Source organism: Bos taurus, chromosome 20 (genome assembly GCF_002263795.3).
Source record: "Bos taurus isolate L1 Dominette 01449 registration number 42190680 breed Hereford chromosome 20, ARS-UCD2.0, whole genome shotgun sequence".
Lineage (NCBI taxonomy): Eukaryota > Metazoa > Chordata > Mammalia > Artiodactyla > Bovidae > Bos > Bos taurus.
This window is the reverse complement of record NC_037347.1, coordinates 65833057-65851781: the sequence shown is the minus strand read 5'-3', so window position 1 is coordinate 65851781 and position 18725 is coordinate 65833057. Positions and strand designations below refer to the sequence as shown.

At 48.0% G+C, this 18725-nt stretch overlaps 1 protein-coding gene and 1 long non-coding RNA gene across 2 annotated transcripts in view; one reads left to right on the top strand and one right to left on the bottom strand.

Annotated features, from left to right (window-relative positions):
- Nucleotides 1-3260: 3260 nt before the first annotated feature.
- On the bottom strand, nucleotides 3261-8371 carry LOC112443014 (uncharacterized). The gene is made up of 2 exons (XR_003031287.2): nucleotides 7920-8371; nucleotides 3261-3888 (listed from the first exon to the last, which is right to left on the bottom strand). It is a non-coding gene; the product is annotated as an uncharacterized lncRNA (long non-coding RNA).
- A 329-nt stretch (nucleotides 8372-8700) lies between these two features.
- Nucleotides 8701-18725, top strand: part of ADCY2 (adenylate cyclase 2) — a 454379-nt gene continuing 444354 nt past the window's right edge. Inside the window, exon 1 of the mRNA XM_024981538.2 lies at nucleotides 8701-8935. Coding sequence (XP_024837306.1) covers nucleotides 8726-8935 — 210 coding nt within the window. The 5' untranslated portion in view covers nucleotides 8701-8725. The remainder of the gene's footprint in view (nucleotides 8936-18725) is intronic.

The window sequence follows — 18725 nt, the reverse complement described above, 5'->3', positions numbered from 1 at the left end:
GGGTCGCAAAGAGTTGGATACGACTGAGTGACTGAACCGAACTGATGGGTAGTTCTTAAGTGTTACTTCCTCAGTTTCCAAGGCATGGACTCTAGGTTAGGTTTTGGTTTGCTTAGTCAGGGAATGCAGGCACTAGACCCACCTCTCTCCAATGACCTCCCTTTAAAAACTAGTGCAGAGAGGAGGGGTGCCGTCTGGGCAGGAAGAGGCAAGCGAGTAGGTTCAGATATGAGGTTGGGGAGTGGCAACCTCTAGGCTTGCTGCAGCTCCCTTTATCTAGAGCCTAAATCAGGGCATATGAAGGCATCAAGAGACAGCAGGGTTGTTCTAAGAGACCTGGTATTTCACAGGAGAAGGTGGCTTTCTTGCATAGGTAATGGGGCAGGACATGGCCAGATTTCTGTCACAGGTAGAACACTGAGGGGATGGATCTGAGCTGGCAGCAAGGCAGGGGAGCAATCCTGAAACTTGACAGACAAGAGAGTGGGACGAAGGAGAAGGAGGCATGAGAAGAGACGGCGATAAAGGTGGAGAAACAAGGGTTATTGGGATGTGGACAGGCGATAGCACAGGAGTGGAGGATTTGTCCTCGTTCTGGCTCATTCACGTTACAGATGGTCCTGAGGGCTGCAGTCCAGGGGGTTACAAAGAGGTTGGACACGACTGAGTGACTGAGCACGCAAGCATGCAGGCACGGAAGGGCTGGAAGGGTTGGCAGGCATGTTTTTGAGTCCAGTGTGGGACCTGCCACCTGTGATTGGGATACTATTTAAAAGGAAAGTGCTTAACTTAGGTATGAAGACCTGTGTCTATCACATACTGCAACACTCAACGGTCCTGCTTGAACAGTTCACTTGGGGTTCTTTTTGAAACCTTCCACTGAAGAGTAAAACGTCCTAAATTTGTAATAAGGAACTCTGTTCACGAGGATCATACTAGTTAGAATCGGATTTACAGCAGTATATCACTTTTGCCAAAAATGTTAGCAGCAACAAAATCCAACAAGGCTATTCCCAGCCGGTGTCTTCATCTTCCTTCCCTTAATCTGGGTGTTGCTGCTTGGTCATTAGGGCGACCACTCGCGCAGGTGGCCCACTCCACTCCATCCTCCCTCTGCTTCCGTTGCATTCTCAGCCCTGGTCAAGCTACAGAAAGGATGAGGTTTTAAATGGACACAAACCCTGGGCGTCTTCCTTGCCTGGAATTGTTTTGCCTCTGCAGTGTGACTGGGAGCTATGGCATCAGAGTCTGCTTTCTCTTGAGAAAAACTAACCCCAATGGTACTTTCTCTGCAAATTTTTTCTTTTCCTGGACGTGTTTATTTTATGGTTATTTTTCAGTTTCTCAACTCATATACACGATGAGCTTTTGCTCTTTGGAGTGAACGGAACTAGTTCAATATTGTAGGAAAATCTTGCCATTTTAGGACCTGAAAACATTCTGAGTTAAAAAAAAAAAATCAATGTGATGTCAATAGAAGACATTTAAATACGTGTAACCTGTTCAAGACCTGGGTAGAATTTCTACCAAATCAAGTTCTGATTAAAGATCTAGTAGCATTATTTGCCGATTGTACTTTTTTTTTACAGAATAAAATCACTTCATATCTTCATTCTTCCATCTATTCATTCATTCACCAAGTCAATATTTATTAAGCATTTACTATGTGTTTTGCAAATTTAAGGTAATAGAGATACAACAGTGAACAAAAGAAACAAAATCTCCATCCCTTAATTAATTGACCTTCTAGTGAGGGTATTTTCCCCCGGTGGCTCAGAAGGTAAAGAATCTTCCTGCAAGGCAGGAGACCTGGGTTCGATCCCTGAGTCAGAAAGATCCCTGGAGAAGGGAATGGCAATCCACTTCAGTAGTCTTGCCTGAAAAATTCCGTGCACAGAGGAGCCGGGTGGGCTACAGTCCATGGGGTCGGACAGTTGGACGTGATTGAGCGATTAACACGCACTAGAGAGGGAAGAAAGGCCATGCTAAGTCACTTCAGTCGTGTCTGACTCTGTGTGACTCCATAGACGGCAGCCCACCAGGCTCCCCCGTCCCTGTGATTCTCCAGGCAAGAACACTGGAGTGGGTTGCCATTTCCTTCTCCAGTGCATGAAAATGAGAAGTGAAAGTGAAGTTGCTCAGTTGTGTCTGACTCTAGTGACCCCATGGACTGCAGCCCACCAGGCTCCTCCATCCATGGGATTTTCCAGGCAAGAGTACTGGAGTGGGGTGTCATTGCCTTCTCCGAGAATGGCCATACCAAGACAAAAAAAAAGATTTGTGTGTCTACTCACTGCCGTGACACACACTGAAACATTCTCACACTTGCCTTTACACCTAAGGAAACAGTGTTGTTGTTCAGTCGCCCAGTCCTGTCTGACTCTTTGCGACCCCATGAACTGCAGCACACCAAGCCTCCCTGTCCCTCACCATCTCCCGGAGTTTGCCCAAGTTCATGTTCATTGCATGGGTGATGCAGTCCAGCCATCCCAGCATCAGGGACTTCACCAAAGATGCCACATCCAACGATGCCAATGCAGCTATGAGCCATGCCACGCAGGGCCACCCAAGGTGGACGGGTCATAGCAGAGAACTCTGACAAACTGCGATCCACTGGAGGAGGGAATGGCAAACCACCCAATGATACTTGCCCTGAAAACCTCATGGACTGTATGAAAGGAAACAGTACTTGTTATCAACGTGTATATACAAACCAACAATCTTTTTCTGCATGTGTACCATTCCCATACGCTCCCATATAAAAAAGCTGATTAAAATTCATCCCTTTACTTGGCCCAGGGTAGTATAAACGTTTTAGGAAAATGCTTAGACTAATGGACTCATTCTTATCATGTTACCGATAAACTGAAGCTCAGAGATATTTATGACATCTTCAAAGATCCCCATACAGTTGGTGTCAGAGAGAAGCAAAAATCCAGCATTTTAACTTATTGCTGCTGCTAAGTCACTTCAGTCGTGTCCGACTCTGTGCGACCCCATAGACGGCAGCCCACCAGGCTCCCCTGTCTCTGGGATTCTCCAGGCAATAACACTGGAGTGGGTTGCCATTTCCTTCTCCAATGCATGAAAGTGAAAAGTGAAAGTGAAGTCGCTCAGTCGTGTCTGTCCCTCAGCGACCCCATGGACTGCAGCCTTCCAGGCTCCTCCATCCATGGGATTTTCCAGGCAAGAGTACTGAAGTGGGGTGCCATTGCCTTCTCTGTTTAACTTATTACAAGAATATTAACAACCATTACAGCTGTGTGAATACAAGCAGTGAGTTTATTTTCAAATGCAAACATAAAACCACGAATCAAACATGGTAGAGTAGCTTAACATCTTGAATTAAGTTATCCGAATTGAATGAATTCAGAATTGGGCAAAAATAGCCATGAAAGATGTCATAGCATTGTTTTTCCTAGAGACCACTTCTTGTCCCTCAAAGTACATTATTTAACAGTGTTAGAGTGTAATTGAATTATTCTCTCATTGACTCTTTTAAGGGACACCTAAAAGGATATAAAAGTAAAAGTCAAGGTTTCTGAATCATTCAAGCTTGGTACATAAAGCCCCTCTCCTGATACCTCCCTAGGCAACACATCCGGAGAACACAGCTTGCTCTATGAGTCATGACTTTTTAGATCTCATTCTCAGGGCAGGAGCTGAGAAATCGATTCCTCTCACTCGGTTGTAGACGTGCGGGTCCTGGCGCTGATTAGTCATTAACTGGTTCTCACTCCCGGCCTCTCACAGAAGGAATTCCAGTGTCTCAGTGGTTCTTGAAACAGGTCCTAGGAACAAACTTTGGAACGGCAGTGGGCTTTTGTGAAAGGTCTGTCTCAAAATAATCTTATCATATATCCAGGGCCATAAGTCCCAATCGGTCACCTGAAATCAGATTTTAAAGATGAGTTTATTAAATATTGATCCCAGTTTTGTCACTTGAGAAATAATTTATCAAATGAACCAAGGAGGCAAGATTTCTCAAAGACAAGTCGGGAGCATTCCACACCAAAGGAGAAAGAAGATAAATATATTAATGGTCCATTCAGCAACTCTGATGCTGTAGAAAGTGAACTGCAGGGGAGCTCCTTAGTGAGCTGAAAGAGTCAATGAGGCTTCCCGGAGCCGAAACTGGCTTTGGTGGTGTGGTTTCTGTAGCCATAGACTCCAGTTCAATCAAAATGTAAATGTTATCTGGGTACACAAAACGTATTTCATGGTGATAATGAATCTGTTGACATACTGTTCACACTTTATTATATAAATTGTAGTGATGTATTTGCCAGAGAGAAAAATGAATACATAGGGAAGTACTCTGCGCTCAGCTCTACTATACGCTCTGGGTTGGCACACGTCTGTGTCTGTCCTTGGCACAGTTTGCCTGCCTGCCTTTAATCAATCAGAGCGCTGTGACATTGGGCAGAGCACAACGGCGTCCTTACTGACGAAGCTAATCTAACTGGGTTCGGAATAGGAACTAGAAGATGGGTTATTTTTAAAGCAAGGCCCATTGATTCAAAAATCCGGTTCTGCGGCATCATTATTTAACGGATGTGTAATCGCTCAGGTGTGTTATCATCTGTGTGAAACATGATCAGTTTAGCAGGCAGGGGTGCCTGCGGTCTGTCTGCTGGAGGTCGAAGGGTCTGCCTGCTTGAACTGCAGCCTGCAGCCCTCAGGCTCTGCACGCAGGCAGGAATGCCAGGACAGCTCAGTGCCTCCTGTGAGTAGGACCGGCCCTCGAATTTGCAGAGCCCAGGGAAAATAAAAATGGGTGACCCCTCATTCACAAATGATCAAGAATTTCAAGATGATGACAGCAGGACTTTAAATCAAGTGTGGGGCGACCCCAGGACAAACCACACTCCCACAGGCCCACCATCCTGCCTTCTGGGTTCTAAGCATGGAAGGCTGCCCTCTAGCGCTGCACGAGAAAAATGAATCCTCCTTCCCAATGCCTTCCCCCTCCCCACTTCTTCAGGCCCAGTTAGAGCTTCCACAGTCAGTTTCTCTGTGTGTTTTGTCACAAATGCCTTGATACCGAGTGAGTTCATGGGAAAACCCTTTATTCTCTGTGCGTTACCCTTGGCATAGCCTCCCTGCCACCTAAAACTATGGAAATGGACTTGCGGACTCCTTAGGGTCCCTTGAATCACATGAGTCATGAAATCACAGATTTCATGCTCCTGGCTTTGTACTAAAGGGCATTTCTCACTCCACTTCACGCTGCTTGTGGATTATCATTTCGTGGTTTTCCTTTCTTTTCTCCCTCCCTTCAAAATAGAAACTGTTGTGAACTTTTAAAAAGGTATACTTGGTGCAATTGATTCTAAAATGCTGATAAAATAACTATAATCATTATATTGGTTCACATTTTCTTTTGTATAAATAGGTCCTCATAAAAATAAGCCCCTATGGCTGATTCATGTTGACGCATGGCAGAAACCAACATAACATTGTAAAGCTATTATCGGCCAATTAAAAATAAATTAAAAAAAATAAGCCCGCAAACTGAAACCCAGTGTAACCTTGGGAAGCCTGACATATCTTGATTATTATAGTATATTCCTTTCATCACCTGTCTACTATGGTGAAATTTAAATTGTATGGGGGAGTTGGGGATGAATGTTGATCTTTTTCTCATGTTCTGTTCTTTGTAGCCCTACTTTTCAAAGTACATTGGGAATTCCTAGAAGGGTCCTAGGCCTGGTTTATTTTCCCCCTTGAACATTTGACATACTTGTTGCTGCTTAGTTGCTAAGTCATGTCCAACTATTTTGCGACCCCATAGACTGTAGCCCACAAGGCTCTTCTGTCCATGGGATTCTCCAGGCAAGAATACTGGAGTGGGTTGTCATTTCCTTCTCCAGGGGATCTTCCCGACACAGGGATGGAACCAGTGTCTCCTGCGCTGGCAGGCGGATTCTTTACCACTGAGCTACCAGGGACTACCTGACATCTGACATAGGACAGGCACAAAATAAATATCTATTGCAGGAATTAACGAAAGAGTGAGTGATAAAAAATGTCATAAGGGTCAAAGACAATGCTTCCTTCAAGCAGAGTCTCTTTTAAATTATATTTAACAAATCTCCTAGAACTCTTACACCAACCCTATTTTACCATGTGGCGAATAGAGAGATAGATAGTGGTTGTTAAAAACACCCCATTGCCCCCTAGAGAGAAGGAGAAAATAATTAAATAGGTACTTTTCCCTCGCACCTCTCTCAGTACTTTTAACCATAAACCTAAGTTACAGATTATTTACTTTTCCTTCCTCCTTGAGTGGGTAAAGGAAGCCGTTTATCAAGGCAAAGGGTGAGGATGCCTCATGAATCAGAGAAGAGAAGTTACTGCAAGTGCAACCCAGACAGACCTGGGGCAGAGCCAGAAGAAGCAGAATCTTCAGGCCAGAAAATGCAACTTCCCACTCACCTGGGCTTCCTTAGGAGGCTCTGGGCTCTAGCTGTTTATACACAATCTGATTCATCAGAGCTGTCTTACAGCTTGCTCTCAGAACCACCAAAATCCTCAACTCCCTCGGTCCAAACCAAAGAGCTGAGCCCAGTGGGTGAGCAGACCCGAGGGAAACGATAGGATTGGAATTCACCTGGTTAAAGGTCTATAGCCAGGCGCGGGCAGGCAAAGCGGCGTGAGGGGAGCAAACCAGAAGCTGGACAGAGAAGACAGTTCCATCCTCTGACTGGGCGGGGGCCGTGGGACCCCCTTCTCCCATGCGTTGCCGCCTCCTCTTTCTCCTCATCTGCAGGTCCAGGGTGGGAGGGCAGGCCCAGGACCAAGTGGAATCTGGAGGTCAGGGCCTTGGTCCAGGCTCTGGGGTCTGGGACACGCCCCCTCTGCCTACCCCATCGTGACCAGCCCCCCCAGGTGGCCCGGCTGTGTCCTTCTCTGCTCTACACCCCCTGAGCAGAGAAGGCATCAACTGCAGCTAAAAATACAGCCCTTAGAAAATACAGCCCTAAAATACAGCCTAAAAATACAGCCCTCCGGGTCCTCCTCCATCCGTGGCCTGGGTTTCGTGGTCACTGGGCACGCAGCTGCCCGGCTCACATGCCCCTGCCGGGCAGGGGGACAGGAGTGCCCGAGCGGGCAGCGGGACGCTTCGGGAAGGTTTGCCAAGTGCTGGGCGGTGCCAGGGCTCAGAGGCCCCCTGCACCGGTCCCGTGTCCCGGGACGGACAACGGCACAGGATCACGCCCTGGGCTGTTTGCTTGAGCACGAGAGGGGAGGGTCGAGGTCCACTGTGCGGAGAGGTGGGCTTTGCTTGAACAGGAGGAACCCTCCAGAGAGGGGTGGGTTCCCTCGGAGAGCGCCAGCGAGCGCCCCCCACCGCCCGGGAGAGGGCCAGAAGTCTGGACTCCTGGGCTTGTCGGGATGGGCCCCTTCCCCGGCAGCCGCCCGCCGCCCCATCCTCCCCCCAGCCACGCGGCTCCGGCCGGGTCTCCAGCATCGCTTCCCCCGCCCCCGCGCCCAGTGCCTCGAGGTAGCGTGGAGGGAGGGGGTCCCAGGGCGCGACCCCCCCCCCCCGCCCCCGCCGCAATCCCCCGCACCAGCGCCCTCTCCCCGCCGCGCCCTCGCGGCGCAGCAGGGACTCGGCGGAGACCCTGGATCCGTCAGAGGGCTCCCCCTAAACTCCGAGTCGACAAATCTTGCCCCATGGGGTCCCTCCAAAGATTGACTTAAGCTGAAACTGCAGGGCGAGAACGTGGCGGGGTGCAGCCTCCCTCCTGCATTGCGCACTTGGGGGGCTGTTCTCTGCCCGGGGGTCCCTTCGCGCCCCAGCGCTTTCCCGCTCCCTGCAAGGAAGCCCCGGGCCCTCCAGATAGTCGAGAGGACCGTGAAGCCCCCAAGCCCTCTGCGCAGAGTCGAAGAAAACGAGAGTAGGAATCCCCTACCCAGGGTAGAAACCCCCTACCCAGTAGGGGATGCGGAGAGGAGGCAACTCCTCCTTCACTCGCCCGGAGAGGCAGTCCCGGCGGTCCTCTGAGCCCTAGGTACCGAAGAAGGCGAGGTCTCCTCTCGGCTCCGCCAAAGTCGGCAGGAGGGGGGGCGCGCACCCAGCCCCCCGCAGACCACTCAGAGCTGGGGCCGCCAGAGGGTGGGAGTGCCCCTTCTCACGGCTCTTGGAGCTAGTGGGGAGCAGTTAGGAGCCCCCGCGTCGTCCCAGCGAGGTGGGAGGTGGAGGGGTACGGACAGGGGGAACCCCCCAGGCCGGTCGCGGACCGCGTAGGGGACGGTGGGAGCACCCGGTTAGCCCCCAGCCCAGGCGGGGACCGCGGAGGGAGGCGGCCCGCCCCGGGGCCGAGTGTGGGCGTGTCCAAGGGGCGGGCGCCCGGGTATCCGGGCGCGGCCGGTTCCTCCTCCCGGGCACCCGGCCCTCGGCCCGGTGCCGCCCCCAGCGCGCGCGGCCCGGCCGTCGGGGGGCGGCGGCGGCTGCGGCGGCGGGTGGAGGCAGAGGCGGGCCGAGCGCCCCTGTCGCGCCCGCCCCCTCCCGCGCGGTGGCGGCAGCGGCGCCGCCGGGAGCTGCCCCCAAGGCCGCCGCCCAGCCCCGGGGCGCCGAGCTCCGCCCGCGCCGGAGGCCCCTGCGCGCAGCTCGGAGCGCGGGCAGCCCGGGCCGGCCGAGGCGGCGCGGGGGTGGCACGCGGGCGGGCGGCGCAGCCCCGGCCGGGCGCGCTCGGCGGGCGCCCCGCGAGCCGCCCCGATGTGGCAGGAGGCGATGCGGCGGCGCCGCTACCTGCGGGACCGCGCCGAGGCGGCGGCGGGCGGCGGAGACGGGCTGCAGCGGTCCCGGGACTGGCTCTACGAGTCCTACTACCGCATGAGCCAGCAGCACCCGCTCATCGTCTTCCTGCTGCTCATCGTCATGGGCGCCTGCCTCGCCCTGCTCGCCGTCTTCTTCGCGCTCCGCCTGGTGAGTGTCCTCCCCGCGCGCCCCCCGGGCCCCGGGAGGCGAGGGACAGACCCGGCCCGGGCGCCTCCCGCCCCGGGGGCTGGCCCCTCGGCTCGCGCGGCTCCCGGCCCCTCGGCTCGCGCGGCTCCCGGCCCCTCCTCGGCCCGCCAGCGGCCGGCCTGGCTCGAGCGAGCCCTGCGGGCAGGAGAAAAGTTTTCCTTGGGAGGTTCTACCCAAAAATAAAAGTTTCCGAGGTGTGTGCACCAGGTGGACCGCCGCGGCGTGCGTTCTCCATCTCTGCGCGCCCGCCGGCAAACTCGCTGCGCTTTCCGCGCGGCATCCGCTCCAGCGGGTCTCCATCCGAATCAGCACCGCGCCTCTCTTGGCGAGGCCGCTGCCCGGCTCCCGAGCTGGCGTTTTAGTTTGGATCGGACGTCATTTAAGTCTGTAGAAATCCTGCCTCGGGAAAGTGGTGAATGACGAGGGAAAAAAAAAAGAAATACAAGTATTTATTATCCATCTTTGCCTTTAAATCTGGCAGATTTAGTCCCATAGGCAGAGAGGTGGGGGTATTGACCTGTTGTGAGCCTGCATCCTTTGAGTGTCTAAGTCACAAGCATTGGTGGACTGTCACCTTCCTATTTCTAGGGGGGTCGTTTATCGTGCCTGCTGTTTGGTACAGGTTACTCAACTGGGTTTCATCGCTGGGACCGCAGTGCAACTCTACAGCTGATGTCAGTTTTGCCAATTTGTATTTTTCAAGCAGGAGCCTTTGGCTCACTCCCTTAAGCAGTGAGAGGAAATCTGTAGATGGCGGTAAACTTCCTGTTACTGATCTTTGTGTTGGTGTGGTTCAAACTTTTGCACTGCCTGTGATGTGCCTGTGCAGCTCAGGTGCCAAGCATTGATTAATCAGTGAGATATTTTTGGTCAGTGGTTGATCTGGGGACGTCTGGGAGGAATGCTGTCTTTTTAGCATAGAATATGAACATAAACCTATATTCCTGTCCTCGGAGCAAAGGCGTGGGTACGTGCCTTTATTTCACCACTGCGTGCAAAATCTCTGTCCTTGGTTTTTGGCAATTTTTTCCTCATATCCTGAGCCAGATGGTGCTTAGATATTATGCATGGGAAAACTTGTTATCGTCATGGGTTCTTTAAAAAATGAAGTTTGCCTTCTCCCCACAATTGTCAAAGGTGTTGTCTTCTCATGGAATTCAACAAGATAAGGAAAAAAAAATTAGAAAGCAGAAGATCATGGATGCCACCGATCATCTTATATTATGCAACACAGAGCAGAGAGCACCTTCATTCTGCATTCTGGGTGTGAGTTCAGGGCAGTCTTCACAATCTTCTTGCCAGCCTGCACTGCTTCCTGGAATGGCATCTTTTTTTGTCTTCTCACCACTTTTTAGGGCCAAGGAGGACTTGAGGAGAGACTTCTGCTCCGTCTCCTTGGCAAGCAGACTCTCTGAAGGCATCTCCTGTTCATTACCATTCCTGCAGGGGAGAAAACACGTCCCTCTTCCTCTGCAAATCTGTTCTGCCAGGACATTGCTGCTTGTGATTCTGGCGAATCTGTAATTCAAAGCGTTCTGGCTGGTTCTCTTCTAAATGGAAGAGGAGGAGCAGGTGATGGCCTATTTATAGCACCATTAATATATTTAAAAACAAGTGTGAAGTTCGTGCCTCCCTGACACACACCACTTTGCTATGATACGGATCTCTAACTTCTTAAACCTTGATCTAGTTTGAACGCATCGCCGTGCCCTGAGAGATTCAGTGCAGTCAGCTGGAAGCTCCCGTCTCTAATCTGCCTTTGATCTGTGTGCTTCTCTACTCAGTTCCTTTAGGGTTTCCCAGGTGGCACTAGTAAGGAACCCTGCAGTTGTAGGAGACATAAGAGACGTGTGTTCAGTCCCTGGGTGGGGAAGAGCCCCTGGAGGAGGAAAGGCAACCCACAAATCCCATGGACAGAGGAGCCTGGCGGGTTGCCGTCCACAGGGTTGCAGAGTTGGACACAGCTGAAATGACGTAGCATGCACTTAACGCATCCAGTTGCTTTACATTCTGTTTCATGGGGAACAAATGTTGGAATGGCATCTTTTTGAAAAGTTTGCTCAGGCATCTTCATTTTTCTTGGTAAATCGATCATTGCCACAGTCTAGGCATTCAGCAAAATCACTTTAAGCAGAAAGCGAGCACTTCTCTTGGAGGGGCTGTAGCCCAGGGGGAGGTCCAGAGATGATGGAATGGATCCTGTTCTCTGCTCAGCCTAAGCCGTGCTCGGTCATGTCTGCTCTTTGTAAACCCCTCTAGGTGATGAGCTGTGCAGAAATGTTCCAGAATCAGGAAGGGTAATGGGGTCTGGTGGAAAGGTGACCTTCAAGCAGGAGCTGGGGCTGCTGGGCTGGGTGGGAATTGGTAAACGCCAGGGAGGAATGGACCCTGTCCTTTGAAACTTGACCTTCAGAAGGACTGGATCGGTTCTGAGGTCTGGACAGCTCGTTTCTATTTTGCTTTTAGTAATAACGTAAATAGCAGTTTCACTTTGCAAAACCATATTCTCTATCCCTGCCGTTCAAGGTCAGGAGCTTTGGAAGGCAGTGCAGCAGTAACAGAGGCCCATGCGCACAGTGGGTGAGGTGAGTTCATTTCTCAGAATGACCAGAGTGTGGCTTCCCAGAGATCTACCTCGGGAGACAGAAATAGCTGCTTGGGGCAGGCCCAGGTTTCCACCTTTACTAGAATTGCTAGGCTCTGATGTAATTCAGGAGCTCGGCAGATCTATTTTTGCTTCCTGTAATCTTGGACAGATTCCTTCTTTCCTATGAATCTGCCTGATTTTGATTTCCATTAGACTTCTACCAGTTCTTGTAGTAGGAAATGTCTGGCAACTTACTTCATGCACATCCATGGTCTCCTGCAACATTTGGATCACAAAATGATCCTAACATCGTCTGAATACATGGTGATTATTTTGCAATATTGTAATTGCTTTTGCGTGAAGTGACTGGAAATATATCTTTAAAAAAGTAAGCTTCATCTTGACTTTGTATTCCCCTTTGTTGTTGCAGTTCAGTCGCTTAGTTGTGTCCAACTCTTGGCTTCCCTGTCCTTCACTGTCTCCCAGAGTTTGCTCAAACTCATGTTCATCGCGTCAGTGATGCCATCCAACCATCTCATCCTCTGTCGTCCCCTTCGCCTCCTGCCCTCAATCTTTCCCAGCACCAGGGTCTTTTCCAATGAGTCGGCTCTTGGCATCAGGTGGCCAAAGGATTGGAGCTTCAGCTCCCTAATTGTGTTCCTGTAATTGACATTATTCACAAACCTCTTTCACTTAATTTCAATCTGTGGTCAATCCATGCTTTTGCATCATTGATCATGAAGTTAAAGTAACCTGCAAAGTATTTTTATTATACTGTAAAGTAAATTCTGAATTGAAATTTTACCATCTTGCTTAAATGCTTTTTATTTTTTTACATAAAAAGCTGTTAAATAGGTTTAACCCCATATTTGTTAAGAAATATCAAGACATGAAAACAGTAGCACATATGATACCATGACTTGAATTTTAATCTCTTATTTAATAATATTAAAAATACTTTCTTTTTGCTTATGTTGAAAGTTTTTGACGATACTATGGGCATGCTGAACAAAATTAAATTGCCCCCTGGCATCAGAGACCCTGGAACTAATGAGACCAACCTTGTAAGTCCTGAGTCTTAGGAGTTAACTTCATTGTCCAGGACTGGTTCTTATTACTAAATGCATGACAAGCTCATCTCAGAATTAAATCCTCTCTCGTTTATTATGTCCCAAAGCAGCCAACTTTTCTCAAAATTTGCCTGTCATAGTTAGGAAAGGTTGACATAATTTTTTTAGGCTAGCTCCAGCCAGATTTGTTTTGGCTAAAATTTATGATTAGGGGTGGTCAGTATTTCAACTGGAAAAATTTCATTCCTATAAATTTTAAATAGTCAGATATTGCAAGAAAACTGACTTTTTGGTCTATTTTTTAGTAATGAAATCAAATAAGCTTTTATTAAATATGTAATACATATGATTTTTCCAATTATGATCTACCTTCTTGCCTTCACTGTGACTGAGCATGCCAGCTCTTTCCAGCGATGACCACAAGTACTTCACGACGTATCAGTTTTCCCAGCATCAGGTGTTTTTCCTCAGGGCAGATGTATCGGAGTGTTTCTTTTCTCTGTACATGGATAAAGAATCTTAATTTTTCCAAAGCAAATAAATGAAACCAGTCATTGTAGAAGGGAATAGTTTTATGATTGCAGGGACTATTTCAGCGCCCCCAGTGGGTGGAAGAATCAAGAATGTTTTGACAAGAAAGTCAGTCTTTCACCCCTTCCTTGGGGAGTGGAAGGCTGGAGAAGGCAGATGAACATGTCTGACATCTCCTCTGGGGAGTAGGAAATTCTCTGCGTACTTTCTCCAGTCTCATCATTCTGGGGCTGGGGGCGGGGGATGGGGAGGAAATAGTGCATGCTCTCAGGAATTGGAGAGGAGGAATCTCAAGGTACATCTTTCTGTGATTGTCTCTATCCATGCAGGAGACTTATTTGGCAGGTATTTGTAATCACAACCGGTAATTCAATGTCATTTTAATTATTACTTCGCTGTGGTATAAACAAAAGACAATGAAAAACTGTCATTTTCTGCAGAAACGTTGGCTCATTTTACAGTTTACAGGCCCAGCAGGAAAAGACGTGGAAGCATCCTTTGGATAGTCAAGTGTGTGCTGTGCGGCTTGTGTGCTCAGTCCATCCTTCAGGTCTGACTCTTTGTGACCCCTTGGACTGCAGCCGGCCAGGCTCCTCTGTCCCTGGGGTTCTCCAAGCAAGAATACTGGAGTGGGCTGCCATTTCCTGCTCCAGGGTACTCTGCTTCTGCCTGTAACTCAGTGTTGGTATCAGCACCATCCGCTGGACAGTCCACTCATTCTTCCTTCAGTGATGCGGATGGAGCATCCGCTGGGACCAGCACTGGGGTGGGCATCCCCCCGGGGGGTATTCCGTCCTGGAGCGGCTCTGGCCCGCTGCTGTCGGCCTCTCTGCTCTGGGTGGTCGGTCAACCTGGACTCCACCTGCAGCTGGTCCTCTCTAGCTTTGCTCTGTTTCCTCCAGTGCATCCAGTGCGTCCCCTCGCTTGGAAGCCTCCTCCTCCCTATGCCGCTTGTCCAAGTTCAAGCTCTCCTTCTCACGCTTCAGCAGTCCGGCCTGTGCTGTGCATTCCTATCTGTACTGGATGCCTGCAGAGCTCATCCATTCTTGTTGTGGTTCAGTTGCTCAGTCATGTCTGACTCTTTGCGACCTCATGGACTGCAGAATGCCAGGCTCCACTGTCCTCCACTATCTCTTGGAGTTTGCTTAAATCTATGTTTGCTGAGTCAGTGACGCCATCCAACCATCTCACCCTCTGTCGCCCCCTTCTCCTCCTGCCTTCAGTCTTTCCCAGCATCAGGGTCTTTTCCAGGGAGTCAGCTCTTCGCATCAGGTGGCCAAAGGATTGGAGCTTCAGCGTCAGCATTAGTCCTTCCAATGAATATTCAGGGTTGATTTCCTTTAAGATTGACTGGATTCATCTCCTTGAGCTCACTCATTACATGAAATAATTTTCCCTCTCGATGACTATTGTCTGACCTGCAGAATACTTTGTTGAGTTCATCTTGTCTCCTCAACTAATTGTTAATTCTTACAGGGAATAAACTTAGCACCCCCAATATTTAATGCAGCACTAACCAGACGGAAGGTGTGTAATTAACATGTACATTTTAGGGGATAGATATGTTTTCCTTAGCAGCTGTCATTCCCATCGTATGGCCTCTTGTTAAGAACATAAAACTGTCACTAGATCTGGATCTGGTCTCAGTGTTGCCACTTAGTGTTCCTGAAAAATTGATTTGTCTGCTGTGGACTGAAATGAATAACGCGACCAGGCTCAGGGAGTTCGTTTGGGAACTGAGTAAAATGGACCCTGTGGACATTTAGCACAGAGCTGGGCACCCGTCTTACCTACAACAAGTGTGGTCATTTTTGTTATTATATTTGCAGCACCCAGGTTTCTCCAGGGTAGATGTATTTCAGGCTGACAACTAAATGAATACTAGAATTTTAAAATCTAGGTATAAAAAATGGGTTGTTTTTCTATTTACATGATAAGTATGAATATAGCTTTGAGTTATTTTATAAAAAATAATCAAGAATTGTAGATAGTTTAATTAAAGTAATGTTTTGACACATTACCAGTCTCTAGCACTAAAATTCTGCCAAATTGACACGTGAATTGACGTTCATATTTTTAAATTTTGTTAGCTTTGGATACTGTTATATGAATGAACAAGAGTGATAAGATAATATTTACCAGGGCTTCTCTGGTAGCTCAGCTGGTAAAGAATCTGCCTGCAATGTGGTAGACCCTGGTTTGATTCCTAGGTCAGGAAGATCCACTGGAGAAGGGGTAGGCTACACACTCCAGTATTCTTGGGCTTCCCCTATGGCTCAGCTGATAAAGAATCCACCTGCAATGCGGGACACCTGGGTTTGATTGCTAGGTTGGGAAGATCCCCTGGAGAAGGGAAGGCTACCCACTCCAGTATTCTGGCCTAGAGAATTCCATGGACTGTATAGTCCATGGGGTTGCAAAGAGTCAGACGTGACTGAGCGACTTTCACTTGTGCTCCGTTGTGTCAGGCTGTCCACGGGAAATTGACATGCATCTGGCAGTTTTGGTTTGCAGCCCCCAGTGCATTTGGAAGGAGAGAAAAGGGTTGTTGAATCAGCACATGTGTTTGATCCATTTGGCCCAGTTAAGACTTGGATAATGTTGCTTCAGTGCCCTCTTTGTATAAGGATCCAGTAAAAACCACAAGGATGGGAACCCAGAGAGATTTGCAGTTTGGAGGTTCACATTACAAATCATCATGTCACTTGGGCTTACACTTCCATCCCCAGGTGCCAGCTTCAGGAGAGAGAGAGTGATGGGCAGAGTAGAGAACCCCTGCCTAAAAATCCCCATGAGCAGCTTTGCCGGCCAGCTTTCTGATTCTTCCCAGGGCTGTGGAACGACAGTGCCAGGACAGAGGGGACGAGACTACAGACCTGGGTTATTATTGCTCTATCGCCGTTAAGGATGCAGAAGTCCAGCTGTATCTCAAGAGTTGAACCAAATCCTTTTAAAAACCATCTCATCCTCCGTTGTCCCCTTCTCCTCCTGCCCCCAATCCCTCCCAGCATCAGAGTCTTTTCCAGTGAGTCAGCTCTTTGCATGAGGTGGCCAAAGTACTGGAGTTTTAGCTTTAGCATCATTCCTTCCAAAGAACACCCAGGACTGATCTCCTTTAGAATGAACTAGTGGGATCTCCTTGCAGTCCAAGGGACTCTCAGGAGTCTTCTCCAACACCACAGTTCAAAAGCATCAATTCTTCAGCGCTCAGGTTTCTTCACAGTCCAACTCTGACATCCATACATGACCACTGGAAAAACCATAGCATTGATCAGACGGACCTTTGTTGGCAAAGTAATGCCTCTGCTCTTCAATATGTTCTCTAGGTTGGTCATAACTTTAATTTCATGGCTGCAATCACCATCTGCAGTGGAAACATACAAATATAAAGTACCATAGCTTCTTCTTAGAACTTGAAATTCTTGAGAACGTGAAATTGCTCAAGATGATGACTGTTATCAGAGAGGAGCTTAGGAATAAGTCCGTGTCTAGGGTCTCCACCTCCCTGAAGGTTCCTGCTGGAGACAGAGGTGGACCAGGCAGGGCTCTGGTGATGAGAGCCCTGACTGCAGGGTTTCAGAATGAGAGCGTCTCCCCATTTGTACCAGCGTCCTTTACTGTCCCTCAGACGTAATGATCTTGGGATAGCATGGCCAGGACAAGTGTAACATCACAGGTGCAGGCTTCCATTCCTACAGGCTTACTGCAAAGACTGAATTATTGCCTGTGTATTTTAATGTACTGTATTATCTTTTAAGCTATATAAAACAGGGGAAATAATTAAGATTTCAAGCTACTAGTGATCTGTCAATATTAGGAAAGAATGGAAGTTTTAGACTGGTGCACCAGTAGAACAAAAGCCATGTGATGTTAAAAATGAGGAGGATAAGGAGATCAGATGAATAAAGATGAAAGAGGTAATGAAGAAATGTTAGCATAGTTCAGACATACAGTTGATCTAGCATCTACTCTTTCCCAGTTGTTGACTTGCAGTTAATTCAAACCTATAACACCCATGTTCTTCAGAATTGGACTTTAGGTGCACAGAATGGGATTTATCATTTGACTAATTTAATTAAACTTTGATTACTGAGCTCAGTTTTCACTGATAACGTTTGTTTGTTTATACTAAAAATAAGCACCCGTGTCCCCAGTCCAAACTAGAATACCCCAGTAATGTCAATCAGCCTGTATGCTGCACCTCTCATTTCCCTACCGACCCTCAGAAGTAGACTTCCTCTACACTTCTTGTCATTTCTTTCTGTTTATTTTATCCATTTTGTCATGCATGCCTGTATATATCATGTGGTACTCGTGAGGTGTAAGGTAGTGATCAAGATCCGTTTATGTCAAGCATTTAACAGGAGGCTGCCTGTGTGCTGTTTTGGATCTGTTAGGCATTCTCTGTTCCTTATTAATTCCTGAATACTCAGGAATTGAGAGGAGAGGCACGCCTCTCCCGAGGGCTGAGGAACCCAGGCATTTCCTTCATTAGTTTTTCTATACGGTGATAAGTACCCTCTTCCTTCTTGTGAACTATACGGTAAAAGTGATTGTTTACAACTCTCTCTCTCTTTAATATGGATTGCCTAGGCTTTGTAAGTCTGGAATTTTAATCTTTATCTTTGCTGAGAATAACTACCTTGTAAGACAGTATATATGCCCACACCATGTCGATTAAAACACCTTTGCTCCATCAGAGCTCTGGTTCCCGTGTCTGTCTTTCTCTTTCTCTCTCTCTCTCCCTCTGTCTCTTTTTCAGGCTGATCCCCTGGAGCGCAGAGGCTCTCTGAGTTCACTTTCCAGCCCGGGCTTCTAAGACCCTCTAGGGAAGGCGCTCTGCGCCTTCACCCCATTGAGAGGGCGCCTGAGGCCTTCATGAACACAGCAAGCCCCGTGCAGGGGCTTTATTGGTTTTCTGCATAAACCAAGGAATATCAGCCTCTTTCTCTCTCCTTTACTTTATTATCGGTCGACTCCGATCCACCAGGTTCCGGTCCATTAAAGGACCACGACACATTTACATGCTTTTTTCTTGTGGAGAATTGATTTTTACTTATCCATTTTAGTTACTTCTTTCACCATATCTGTTATAAATCAAAATTCCACACACAAGTGGTTTGTTATGGGTTATCTTTTCTGCTCCATTGGTTACATTTTTCTTTTTTAAATACACATGCACAGAGTATAATTAATAAAGCTTTATAATAAGTATTTATATTGGGCAAGGGAAATAACATTCAACTTTTTGAAAAGCTTTTTGGTTATTCTTGACTTTTTCTTCTTCCATACAAACTTTACAATCAACTTATTTTAACCTCAATATAAAAAAACTCAAGTAGGATCTTGTTAGTGTTATATTTAATCTATTGATTCATTTGCTGAGAATTCAATTTTGTGATATTAAATTTTTCTATCCATGAACATGGGCCATCTCTCCATTCATTTATGTGGTTCAATAATGTTTTATAGTTTTCCATAGGTTGTTCTTACTCCTTGATACCAAAGGATATTGTGTATTTTATTGCTTACTGTAAATTGTATTTTAAAAATTATGAAATTG